This window comes from Pteropus medius, unplaced genomic scaffold (genome assembly GCF_902729225.1).
Source record: "Pteropus medius unplaced genomic scaffold, Ma_sr-lr_union100, whole genome shotgun sequence".
In the NCBI taxonomy this organism is placed as follows: Eukaryota; Metazoa; Chordata; class Mammalia; order Chiroptera; family Pteropodidae; genus Pteropus; species Pteropus medius.
Window position 1 is genome coordinate 5,728,962 of NW_024344437.1, and position 14,353 is coordinate 5,743,314.

Consider the following 14,353-nt stretch of genomic DNA (forward strand, 5'->3'; position numbering starts at 1 on the left):
GAACATTTCTCTAAAGAAATTAGCATCAAAGTTCCCAACTCAGGCTATACTTGCTTCACCAGCTGGCTAAGTAGCACAGAGGAGGCAGCTGAGACTAAAGGTAGTGAGTCCCTTATCCATGTACTTTCTCTCCAAGTCTGCTGAAACTCTCCCAGTGATGAGAACCAGCCGCACTGGACTCTGGTTCTATCCTCTGCTACAAGGGGATACTCGGATTTGGCACATCTGCCTGGGGGTGGGCCAGACTCTTAAGAGATGAGCTGAGTCAGAAGGAAACCCGTAACTCACCATCATTTTTGTTTAGCGAGTCAGAACATAATTTTTTCTACTCTAAGTTTTGCTCTTCCTGTTCAGGAAAGCAGGTCAGCCCAGAGGAAAACAGTGTGCCTGCAAAGGCTCCCCTTTAGCTGCACAGCCGAACTAGGCAACCCTTATTTCTTTCAAAGCCAGCCTCAAATCTCCTTCTAAATTTAAGCAAATGACAGAACACTTCGTTCTCACATTCAATTCAGTATAAACAATCTGTCTAGTCTGTGGTCTCTCCTACTTAGAAACATTTTTCTGTTGGTTCTTTTAAATTATTTTGGTGAATTCAAGGGAAAATAACTTAATAAACATTCACTTAACTCTTATCATTTTTCCTCAAAATCAACTCACTGAATTTAATAATTTAAAACAAAATTTGCATGCATATTTTATCTACTGGAAGACATATGAGTTACTTCACTGAGAACAGTGTGTGCACACAGTAGATATTCAATATGAGTTGAATTAATTCTCTTTATGAAATGCAGTTGAAATATACTCAGCATATAAATCAAATAACTTTACTTCAGTTCTATATTATAGCAGCGTATGTTTTAAAATATCCTTGCACATTCTAAAACGTTCACCTTTTGACCCTGCCCTTATAGTTCCTCTATAAATATATCAAACAATTTTTTAAATATAAAGAGTACTAGGAAAGATAGCCTAGAATGAAAATAAAAACCTCCAGTGAATAAATCAAATAAAAATTTGTTCAAAGCTCTAAGAAAGGAAATGTGCCATAATACATACGGTACTGCAGGTACTGCAGACATACATCACAGGCCTAAGTTTAAATCTTCACTCTGCTACCTGCTAGCTACACGACCTAGAACCATTTACCTCACCTGAACACGAGACTCCTCACCTGGAAGGTTAGGAAGCTAATGCCTATACTTTAATGAAGTGTTACAAGGTTTAAATGAGACAGTACGATAAGTGAGCATTCAGTAAATCATACAGAGTTATAGTTTATATAGTGTGAGTGTGTGAGTGTGTGAGTGTGTGTGTGTGTGTGTGTGTGTCTGTCTGTCTGTCTGTCATTCTCTCTCCCTCTCTCTCTCTCTCTCTCTCTCTGTCTCTCTCTCCAAGCTCTGATCTCTGATCTGGAGAGAAGAGTGACAGCACTATTCCAAATGGAAATTCATGTTCTGGGCTCCCTTAAAAATTAAGAAACCAGTTGTAAACAATAAAGTTTCTTACTCTTGCCAAAGAGAATACTATTACAAATTTCTGGTATGTTTCAATTATCATTTTAAATAATGCCTTTGTCCTGTTTATCAATAGTTTCTAAAATTAAGTTCACATAAACAAAAAGGAATAACAAACGTGTATCTCAGTCTCTTTCCAAGGAAAAGGGCCGTAGGCAATGAAGAAGTGTGCTATCCCAACTCCAACTACCTAATTAGATAGTGACTAAACCAGAAGTAATGGGGTAGAGGTAAAATTGGCTATCAGTGACTGTAACAATATGGGGACCAACTATCAGATACACTCTCCAGGAACAAGGAAGAGAGCTGCATATAAAGCAAGCAGGGATCCATAAAGAATGCAGACTTATTCTTTTGAGATATTACACAATCTTGACAAATAGTCAACCATTATTAGCGATCACTAGGATAAAAGGGCAATTTCCAGTTCTTAGACATACTGGAATACACAAAAAAACACACATTGCTGTTACAGTGATTACTCCATGCTTCCCTCTGTCAAATGAAGCACTGCATCCAAAAACTGTCACTCCAATACTCTTTATCACAGAGGAAAGTGGAGAGAGCGACATAAGTCCTGCTAAAATTCCTTTAGCATTGCCCAGTGGACCTTAAATTCATGGGAACTGTTTAGTCTATGCCACAATATAACAAGGGACTGCTTTATTATAAAAGTGTTTTCACTTAACGCTTCAGAAAAAAAAATGACATGTTCACACCATATTTTCATGAACCTTTTAAAATACCAATCAATGCTTTCTCCCAGAAAATGAGTATCTAAAGTATATGAGAATTTTAAGTATAGACTTAAAATAACCTAGACATTATTTCCTCAAAGCTTAAAATATTCCAATTATTACATAATTCAAGAAACTGTAAATTATTTTCCTATTTTTCAGAATATATATCAGAATTAACTCACGATCTTATGTGTGGGAAATCCTCCTCAATTTTGCTTCCTGTGTTTTTAAAAATTTGGAGTGCAGCTTCTGCTACTTTTTCATCATCCATTTTCAGACAAGCCAGGAGAGATTCGAACGTTTCAGCAGAATGAAACGAGATGGGATGTGTAAATGAGAGTACCTAAGAAATGAGTCATATAAATAATGTGTAAATCCTTTTCATCACTACAAGATAAATCCAAAACATTACATATTAGGAACATTGTAAATCAAATACAAAAATAATTATGCTAAGGAGTAAATGAGAGTACTTAATAAAATCTAAACATTACTCAAATATGTAACAGAAATGTTCTTGTATAGGAAGACTGTGTGCTCTAAACTCATTTTCTTTCAAAATTAAATTACATGTACATAATATAATTCTACTCAAAATAATCTAAATTTCTGCTAATGTATGGGTTTTTCTGGCGGGGGTGGGGAAGAGAGTAGGATAAAAGGGGACAAGAAAAGAGAATTTAACAAAATATCTCTATTCTTCTAAGTAAAAGGCCATTATGAGACTAGCTAACAACATTTTTAGAAAAAAGTAAACTAGGGAAGGGAGTAAAACACCAGATAGTAAAAGATATTATAGGACAACAATAATTAAATCAACATGGTACTAATATTAGAAGAAACGGAAAAGGGAAAACAATAAATAGACCCTACCATATGAAAGAACTTGGACTATAAAGAACGTAATAAATTATAGAGAAAGCAACAGAAAATAAATGAGAATGGATGGGATTTTTAGTAAATAGTCCTGGTAAAACTAAGTACCTATCTAAAGGAATATCGAATTAGACCCTCCCCCCAAATACACACTTTCAAAATAAATCTCAGAGAGGTTATGTTTCAGTTTTAAAAAACAGGACAAATAAAAACTCTCTAAACATTGTGGAATTTTTTAAATCTTAAGCTGGAATCAAATGTGGAACGTAAAAACAAGCAAGGAGTAGAAAAATACTTACTGCATAATGCCATATTTATAAGATTAAGAAACAAGCAAAATAAGCAATGTTATTTAGAGATATATATACACAGACACGGATGGTAAAATTATAAAGAAAAATAAGAATAAAAAATAAAATTCAGGACAATTACACATGGGGAATGTGAGTGGGGGGAAAACACTCAGGGAACTTCAATAGTATTGTTAATACTCTATCTGAGTTAGTATTCTACTTATTCTTCTATAGTATTCATTCCATTACAATACTTCATGACTTTATACTTAAAAAGAATACATTTTTATATATATCAAATATGTCCTATAAAACAGCAAAGAAATTAAAAAAGCTCACTTAAATCAGTTTAAAAAAATAAAAAATTGAGATGTCAGTAGAAAATGAACACAGGGTAAAAATAATGAATTCACCACAGGGAAAACACTAACGATTAACATATGGAAGAAGGTGTTCCTCACTAATAATAATTATGAAAATTAAAAGATTATTTTTCTTATCAGATTAGCAAATCTCTTAAAAATTTATAACATTCCCTGTTTGTGAAGATAGGAGATAGGCCTTTTCATACACTGTTGATGGAGTTATTTATGGATATAATTTCTCTGTAAAGAAACTTGATTGTCTGTTTAGGAATTTTGAAAAAGGTAATTCTTTTTGATCTAGTGATGCCCTTCTAGTATTCAAAAACAAACAAACAAACAAACAAACAAACAAACACTGACAAGGGATCTTAGATATATAATTACTTAGTAACAATAAGAATAAAATTATCTAAATATCCAGCAACAGGAAACTATTTCGAAACTCTATGACATCTCAAAAGTGGACCAATCACCATTTCAAAAAAAAAAAAAAAAAAAGTGGACCAATCACCATTTTATTATTATTTTTACTATGAGCCAGATACTATGCTAAAAATTTTAGATTCATGATTTAATTGAGTCCTCTGTGAGATAAGTACTGTTATTTTCTCCATCCATTACTGCAAAGGAAATGGAGGTAAATTAACTTTCCCCAAAACATACATCTACTAAATGACAGCCAAAAAGCAGATCTGTCTTAAAAAAACACTAAGAAAAATGCTTATAATAAGGGAAAATAGTCAAGATACAAAATTGTATATTTAGTCTGGTCTCAACCATATAAAAATGTGCATTTTTTAAAGAGTAAGAGGAAACTAATGTTTATGTATGATTGGCTAACGAATATTTTCTTCTTTATAAAATTTTATATTCTAAATTGTTGACAATTAACTGACATTTTTATAAACAATATAAGGCAGTAATATATTTTAGCTAACAAAATAAAAGATAAAATATAGTTTTAGGAAGAATTTCGCTCCTTCTGTGATAGGTAGGGCTAGCACCTTCTTTGCTCGCTAATGAAACCTTCAAATTATAACCCACTATTTTAATATAATACAAGACTATGATATATAATTTAAAACTGAAAATTTTTAGCTTACATGTTAAAATATGAAATTTCTAAATTAGCTAAAATGATTGAGAAAATTTTATCTTAGATTCTATAAACTTATGCAAATCTCAAAAATAAAAAAATATAAACTATATATTTAACAGTCATCTAATTAACCGCTTAATTGTACCTTAAACATATTTACCTTAAGCAGTTCAAGACCTGCCCTGATGGCTTGATCAGTTGGAACACCTTCATCTTCATCATCTGCTGTTCCATCTATTGATTTGTTTACTTGCTTAATAAGAGCACTAAAGTATGACCAGAAAAAAAAAAAGCCATTTGGTAACTATCCTTCATTAGCAATGTCTAAGAAGAATCAATCTGAGAATTTTCTATATAGCCTACATCCAAAACATATAAATTGGATACAGCAGTTTCCCAAACATTATTACAAAATAAAAAACTAATATTTCGAGATGTTTCTTTCCAAAAATGGCATTTTCTTTTGTCCATTCAAATGAGGTCAAAATATTATTTGATTTGCTGTTTATTAATGCCATCTATATTTTCCATGGAAGGTCTATGCCCAAACACAAGAATGATGGACGTTTTCTAATTACTTAAAATTCATTACTGCACCAACAAGTTAATAATGTATACTGAAATAATGGATAAATGGCAACATATTAAGTACTTTCAAACAATTAACCAACTATCACTGTATGTCAGGCACTGTTGTAAGAGCCAGACGTACACACGCCTGCTCCTGAAAGGTATAAAAACACCTAGGTAACAGACATACAATAAAACCTCACTAGAACATTAGAACAGATTGAAAGAGAAATACGATGTTTTGAAATTTTTCTTCTAAAATATCTTAAAACAGACATGTGTAAATGCATTATCAATTATCTAAAATAATCATTCACACTAATAAGTATTTGTTATTTATAGTACCTAATACATGCAGGCTTACTAAAAACAGGAATTCCTGGCATACTGGTACTAAATAAAAACTAGGCTTGGGTTGATAATTTCTCACCCAAATTAAAGCAATATTTAAAATTAAAATAAATAGTAAGAAAAACTAAACATATACAGATGAAGTGTGTTATGTATACACAAATATATGAATATACATATATATGTCTGTATATATACACACATGCAGAGAAATACTGATGGGTATATAGCCAATATGTATAAACATACATCTATACAGATGAGTGCCTTATGTACAGTAGGTACTCAGTAGTGATTGCCCAACTGAAGCATGAATGAATGTACAGAAATGAAAATTTAACATTTTTATATACAAATACCTGATAGATTCAGTATCTATGTGCACAGGTGCTATCCTCTCCAAGAGAAACTTGATCATTTCTAGGAAAGGATTTGTAGGCTGTTTGGGGTTGCCCAACTTCTTAGTTATTTCACGCTGCAGATTTTTAAAATTATAAAAGTATGTTTAAATAATTACATTAAAATGTTAAGAATCTACAACAATTAAAACCATGCAGTATTGGTGCTAGAATAAACAAATCAAGAGGACTTGCAAAAGTCCAAGAAAATAGACTAGATTAAGAATTTAGCACATGAGGAAGGTAACACTTAAAACAAGTAGGAAAAAGATAGATTATTCAGCATATTGTATTGATAAAACTGGACAAACATTTAGAACAAACACAGTTAGATCCTTATCTCATACCTTACACCACAAAATATTCTAAAAGCATAAAAATGAATACAAAAGAATAAAACCAAGGGTCAGTGGATACACAAACTTTAGCAAAATTATCAGGGGAGATTGTTAAACTACAGAATCATAAACCTCACTGTGAAGATTACCATTTAGTCAATCTGGGATGGAGCCAAGAATCACCTTTTTAAAAAAAGCCTCTTGAAAGATACATGAGTAACGGATTAAGAAATAATGATATTAGTAAATATTTTCACTTTTAACAGAATGGAGTTTCATAAGCAGGACACCAAAGGCAAAAACCTTGAGGAGAATGCTAATAGACAGACACAGCCACATAAAAATAAAACTACAGTATGGACATCATAAACAAAATGAAAGGGCAAACTACAATTAACAGGAAATTGCTTGTGTCTTAATTAAAATACAGTGCCATGACAAACTAACAAACCAGTAAGATAAAGACAAATATTATTCCAGATAAAAAGGCGAAGATTAAAAACCCACAATGTAAAAAATAAATATGTATGGGTAATACAACCAAAGAGAAAAGTGGTCAAATGACCAGCAACGAAGGAATACAAATCCTGTTAAAATAACTATGTTCTGGTTTGTTTGAGTTTTGCTTGTTTCCAACAGTGAAACTGGTCAATATTGAATTTATCGTAAAGAAATAATTAATCAAGACTGCGTAATATTTAGCCATAAAGATATTAAGGTGTTTTTTTAATCAAAAACTGGGTAAAAAAATCTACATGTACAGCACAAGCAGATTGTTGAAGAAATTATGGTACATATATTCAATGGTATATTATGGTGCTATTAAATATAATATTGTAAAAGACTAATGAAAATAAGTAAAATGATAAAGCTATAAAGTAAAATGTATAATAGCACCATAATGGTATGTTATGGTGCTATTAAATATAATATTGTAAAAGACTAATGAAAATAAGTAAAATGTATAATATTGTAAAAGACTAATGAAAATAAGTAAAATGTAAAATAAGTAAAATATACACTTATTTTGGAAGAATACATACCATAATATTAATAGCAATTGTCTATAGAATTTATCTACATTGTTATTTTGTGGTATTTCAAAATTTTACATGATGAATATAAATTATTTTCTAAAAAGGGACCAAAGAAAAAAGATTTTGGGGTTTCTTCAAACACTAGCTCTTTTAAATTTCTCTCCTTACCACACAACCTTCAGCCTGCTTGCAGGAGCATGTGGGACTAACGAGTACTTCCAACTGTTTTCTTATTTTCTCATCATCTTCCAGCACCTGTGTGAATTTCTTCATGAAATCCTGAGCCTTACCAGGATCTGGCAAATTTCCTTAAATTCAATTAAAATTCAATTAAAATGCAATTTTAGAAATATCTCAAAATAGTAAAAGATCAACATTTTTCATTGTTTTTATTATTATGATTAATAATCCTAACTTACATCCGTGCAGAGAAAGACTGAACTATTTCCAAATAACTCCTTGTAATATTTAAGGGCATTAAATGTCAACCTGAATAATACTAATTTTATTATTCCCTTGAACTTGTTGCATACATTGTTCTCTTATAAGTCTTATAAGCAAGAAATCAATGTTTTATCTTTAAGAAACTACTTTCTTGTATTGGTTTGCTTATTGCTCTCTGGCACTGACGTATGCTGAACAACATGTTCCAGGTGTTAGTGATTACTGCACGAGGAAGGGTGAGTCCTTGTAGAATCAAAGATGATTTTTACAGTGCTCTCTTAATATGTCCATGTATCGAAACACTTATGACAGCTAATAAAATGTTGATCCTACTATCTTTTTTCTGGCTATTCACAACTGTTATACATAACCAGAAAGGATACTTCTAACAGAATTATAATACAGAACTACAGACTATAATAAAAGGAGAAGAAATTCAACTGAATCTTAAAATATAAATACAGTATATGCCAGTCTTCAAGTTCATACACAACTTTGAAATTCCACTTTAATTCTTGGCTAGATCAATGGATATAGTAAGAACAAATTTCCCCCCTAAATATTTGACTGTACAACCTTTTCATGTTTCTAAAAATATCTGTTGTATTGTTTTCAAATAATTTTGGAAAACGACACTTTACAGCGCTTCCCTAATGGACAGACATCACAGTAAAGCTTACAATAGGCCTACCATTTAAGAAACAAAACAAAAGGAGATGGGGGTACAGAGAACAGGGAAATGTGGGAAGGGGGAAGGGAGACAGAGAGGAGGAGGAACAAAGGAGGGAGGAAGGGAACAGCAGCATCAAAAAACTCTTTAATTCAGCATTGCACAAATAAATGTACTTGACCATGGACCCTTTTTTCTAACAACACTATTAACATTTATAGGACACTAGCATTCCTCAAAACAGAATTTGGGAAATACTGAAATTGGAGAAGAAAATGGTTGGGGGGGGAACAGAAAGAATATAAGAAATGATCTCCTTTAGGGGATACTGTCCACACCCAAACTACTGAGGAGATAGCTATAAAAAAGCACAGTATCACTTGCTTTAAGTTATCTCAAGAGATTGAAAACAAATTTATGTTTAACTGCCATAACTAAAGTATATTTAAGTCTTAAAGTATCCTATCACTTAGTCTAAAACCCAGTGAAATTGGGTTACTGTTCTCTTCAGTGTCTCAGCATTACTTCTATACATATCTTGGAGTATTTGTTAACATCTCAGCAATCCATCTCACTCTCTTCATTACTACCGCAGGGAAGCTCAGCAGAAGCATTCCTCCTCCTCCGGCTGTTTCTATGCCCCCTCTGCCCCTCTGCCATCCACAGTGATCTCTGAGCAGCAGCGAATGCCCTGTGAAAACAGCTACTCTCCCTGTACCAAACAAAGGAGACAGGCTGCAAGAGCCTTTTGGATTTACTGTGAAATGCAATTAAGTAACACTAATTGAAATCACTGAAAGCAAAAAAGCAAATTAGTATTTTTTTCAAAGAAGCTCTTTTATAATTATTAGGTATATCCTTCACTCTAAATTATGGCTCCAAATAAAATTAGCTTCAGATAGATTCACATCAGAGCAAGCCACACCAAAGCACAGGTTCAGTTTTAACAGTAAGCTTATGTAATAAATTGCATTAATTCTCTAAAATAAATTTATGTAAAGCCTTTACGCAACTCTGCGGAGTATGCAATGTAAATGAAAATCAGAAAAAAAAGAAAGCTGAGGCTAAATTGTTACAAAAAAATCAATCAAAAACATTTTAATCTTTTCCTATATTATCATAGCCTAATATGGAACTCCATGAAAAACTTTATCAGACAGGAATGTTTCAACTAAACTTTAAATTTCGCATATAATATTTGAAATAACTTACTTGTAATAACCATTACTTTTGAAAATATGGCCTTGACACTGGCATCTGTCTGTAAATCACACAAAAAAAGGCAAAATTAAAATTTTCTGACAATAATCTTCCTTATACTTTTCAGGAAATTAGACAAGCACAACATATTAATGCTCCAGGCCCACGCCCTCACCACCACTGTATGCTCCTTCTCTACCTATGTTTAAACTCCAGGTGGACATGATGAAAGGTGGGCATGGACTCATACACTGCGCTGCAGTCCACCTCTTCCCTGACCCTGATGTTAGCCTCCTTCCCTAAAACACACACACACGCGCGCGCGCACGCGCCAGACTGCTGCACCAACCTTTGGGACAGGAAAATATTTCGTTTTTCTTTATTACTAAAAGAATAGGGCAACTATGTTTAGAAAAGGAACAAAATAACCTGGAAATGCTGGTTTTCAAGGTTTTAGCCTTATCAAAAAAAGTTGAAAATTAAGTATACAATTCTCATTGACTTAAGGCAGCCCTAAAAATTTTTAAGCCTGAGGATAATAAGACATAGTCATGAAGTTTATGGGGAAGGCTCTGTATAAAGACAATGTAAACAGATGCCACTGATATGTGCAATTTTCCAAGAGTGCTGGTTATTTGCCACCTCAGGGCAATGAATGAATTACCATTTCAGTGAATGAATGTGTTCACCACACCATATTGCATGTGATACACCCTGTACAGTCATGTGTATAAAGGTGTTTCTAAGAGTACTACTTATTTGCTGCATCAGGTTAGTGTCATTAAAAAAAAAGAAAAGATATCATTGAACAATTCTGTGTAAAATACAGAGCTAGAAAAACATTGGAGGTGAAGGGAACAAATCGAACGAACACCATCATCCCTATTAGGGGACGTGAGACACAAAGCATGACAAGAGTGTAAGAGTTGACTCCAAATATTTGGAATGTACAGTATTTGAACAGGTCTGTCAAGAAACATGTTAAGACTTCGTTTGATTTGAGAGAAAAGAGGTGGCACTGGGCTTTCAAGAAGTTGATCCACATGAAAAAGAAAGGTTATCAACAAAAGTAAAATACTGGAAATTACAAAGCCACATTGAGTGACACTGAGCAAATCAATTTAGTTAATAAAGCAGGACTGACTACAGCACTGATCTAAGCAAGAATAAAAACTATCTTAATCAGACTGAATAATGAAGAAGGCAAAAAAAAACATACGGATTATTAAGTATTTAAGAGTCTTCTTAGTAAAAGAGGAAATACAAACACTCAAAAGTTAAACACAGCTTTGTATTTTTTTCTATGTCTACTATAATTCTTGGTATAAAGGGAATATTAAGTAATTCTTGTGTTTATAGAGAGGGTCAAACAATCAGTGTAAATTCACTGATTTTTAGAACAAAAAACCAAATTTATACCTAGAAGAACTGGAAATTCTGCCCCTCAGATAAAACAAGTCTGCTCTGCGGACCTCTGTCCTATGAACACAGGGTGTACGAGGGGGGAGTGGGCTGAGGGTTTCCTCTAAGGAATGAAAAAGAAAAAACAAAAATAACACTAAATTGTGTTCTCTGGATGCAATTTAAAATGACCAGGCACACTGCTTTTTAGGTGAATTATACTTTTTATAGGCTTACCTATACCATTCTCAAACAACATGCTAAAGGAAAAGAACAAAAAAACCTAGCATCATTCTAAATGTCCAAAAAGTAAAATATGATACATCAATGAGATGAATACCACAATTAAATTTTAATAGTTATAAGACCAAGTAGGACACTATAATTACCGTAATATTAACTATAAGTAAAAATATCAAGATACTTTAATTACATATTAAAACTTTCTAAAATCCCAAGCCTATACAAAGATGATGGGAGCATTGCAGTGTGGCAGATAAAAGTATAATTTTACTCTATTATCTATGTTTTCAATGATGCTGAACTATTGTTTCAGAGTTTGTTTTTTAACTACAGAACCACCTTAGGTCTGAGCACACAGAAGCACATTCTCTTTCCCGTTGGGCACACCCCCTTTCGCTGACACAGTGCATCCCCTTTTTTCCATGCAGTAAAATTTCCTTAAAATTCCAGTGCTCTAAGTTAGAGATCACAGGTTCTAGGCAGAACTGTGCCGCACAGAAATAGCTGTTTAACACACAGCAGCAACAGTAAAGAGTAACCCAAATAATGTGTTTTACAAAACGTAACATCAAAGGAAAACTTGTCATTACATTTAACTTACTTTGGGTTGCTTAATTAAGTCAAGCAAATCCTTTACTTGATGTCGGAGCAGATTTTGGCATTTCCACATTTCATTCAATGCTCTGAAAACACAAACACATAAATTTAAACAAAGAATAAAAATCCTTCCAGAATATCCTATGTTACTTTTTTTTTTTTTTAAGTTCAAATTACAAAAGAAGATGACAGAGATGAGGTAAAAATCACAGGACTAAGCAGCTGACGATGTATGGAGGGAAAGAGTCTCAAAAATAACAAGTAACATTTGAGGAGATAGCTGTATCAAAATAAAGGGATTAGTGGTGGTGGTGTTCTCTTGTGTATAAAAAGAGGGAAGAGCCAGCCACTGTAATATGTTTGTAGGCCAGGGAGTAGAAATTAACTGCACAGATTAGAAACCTGAGAAATAAAGGAATATCTGATGGAATAAGTTCCTGTGGTGGGCAGAATGAAAAGGAATCAGAGGCACAGAAAAGAGTTAACCCTGAGAGAATGGGAATGTTCTTTCTTAAAACAGAAATATTATAATTTTATATAATACATGTTATATATAATTGTGTATTTTTGTATTTTTATATTTTTATTTTTTATATTTTATATATTTTAATATATATTATATATTTATATAATATCCTATATAAGTGAATATTCTTTTTACATGGCAAAAATACTGATGTCCTTAATACTTTTATTGCTCTCAGGCAGAAATTTAAATCTAAAAGAAATTACACAGATACTCAAGAAAATATCTGTAAATCACAGAAAGCAGTTGTTATTGAAATATTAAGTTATAGACTATCAGGACCACACATATTTTAAAATTTAGAAAGGAAATTTTCCAAAACTAAATAATACCTTCATTACTTTGTTTTCAATTATCTACACTTCCATTAACCTCCATTATCACATATATAAAGCACTGCCAAAAACCAGTAATACAGAAGCACATAAACCATTCTTTTCCTTTTGATAGATAAGACGACAGCTATAAATTGTTTGATATTGTCATTCTCCTTAACAATATTTTAAATATACCCTTGGAGTTTTTAAAGAAGATAAGTTAGTTTAAATTTGGATATTTAAATTCCTGTAGTCACTTCAAAAGAGTACTAAGGAAGCAACAATATTGGAGCATTTTCGATCTTAGAAGTTAAATTTAAGATAGCTATACTTTGCTGTTTTCAATTTGCTAAAAGTCTCATAAAGTTTAACTAGCACATATTAACAATGTAAACTTCAAAAGAAAAATGACCATATCCAGAAGACTATGAAAATCTAACAGCTAAAAGTTATGTAATTAAAATATTAATTGTCAAAGAAACAGACTAGTCATCTGTAAATACTTTCAAGCTCCAAAGTCTGTGAATTCTCCCTCTCATTATTCACCTCATCACTACTTAAAACTTCTGAAAGGCCTGGATTCTGAAAACTGCCTTCACTTTAAATAAAGCAGGAATTATTTTACCTATTGTAGTTATTTTTAAAGATGAAATCATATGCAATTCTAAAGCTCATTACAAACTATTATCGCTATAGCTTAAACCAAAAAGTGATCATCATTGGCTAAGAATCTGTATTATAGTATATTTAGGGGGACGACCCTCTCAAAAATTTTAATGAAGTTATATTAAGCAACAAAGACAATTTGTTCTGTCTTTGCCTTTCTAAATAGTCCTTAAAAAAAAGAAAAAAGTTTACTTATAAAAGCAATATTAGTACAACAGGAAAACAAATATCCATTTGTTTAATATTAACTTGAATTCCAGTTGTCATTAAATAAATGGTAAACACCGAGTTAGAACCTGGACACTCTCACACGTGCTAGCTGAGGTTTTAAGTGGACAACTAGTTCCCTGACTTGGGCTTCCTGTTTGCACCAACGCACAAGTTTGTCGCAACTAATAGAAAAAGACAGAAACCATTGTGCTGCAGTTAGAAACCTGTCCAAACGCTGACGAGAATCTCTTCTCCGACCTTCTGATGGGCAAATGCCCTATCAGATTCAGTACAGAACTGTCTAGCTGAGAGCCCACCTCACGAAGACCACAATGAGAATGAAGACACCTGACAGCACTGCTTACTCTTGTCGTTAACAGCTGTCCCAGGAAACGGGACAGGTGGGGGGATGGGGGAGTTAGAAACATACATCATGAACAGTGAGTACTCAAGCCTGCCTCTAGTCTCCTTTTCAATAATTGATATATTTAATTA

At 32.6% G+C, this 14,353-nt stretch overlaps 1 protein-coding gene across 6 annotated transcripts in view; it reads right to left on the reverse strand.

Annotated features, from left to right (window-relative positions):
* The window catches only part of PDS5B (PDS5 cohesin associated factor B), a 143,594-nt gene that overhangs the window by 50,798 nt on the left and 78,443 nt on the right, over positions 1-14,353 (reverse strand). For all 6 annotated transcript variants that reach the window (XM_039873036.1, XM_039873034.1, XM_039873033.1 and 3 more), the window contains 6 exons: positions 12,144-12,225; positions 9,911-9,959; positions 7,753-7,892; positions 6,171-6,286; positions 5,051-5,156; positions 2,440-2,600 (listed from right to left, as the gene is read on the reverse strand). In XM_039873036.1, the coding sequence (XP_039728970.1) occupies positions 2,440-2,600; positions 5,051-5,156; positions 6,171-6,286; positions 7,753-7,892; positions 9,911-9,959; positions 12,144-12,225 (654 nt within the window). The remainder of the gene's footprint in view (positions 1-2,439; positions 2,601-5,050; positions 5,157-6,170; positions 6,287-7,752; positions 7,893-9,910; positions 9,960-12,143; positions 12,226-14,353) is intronic.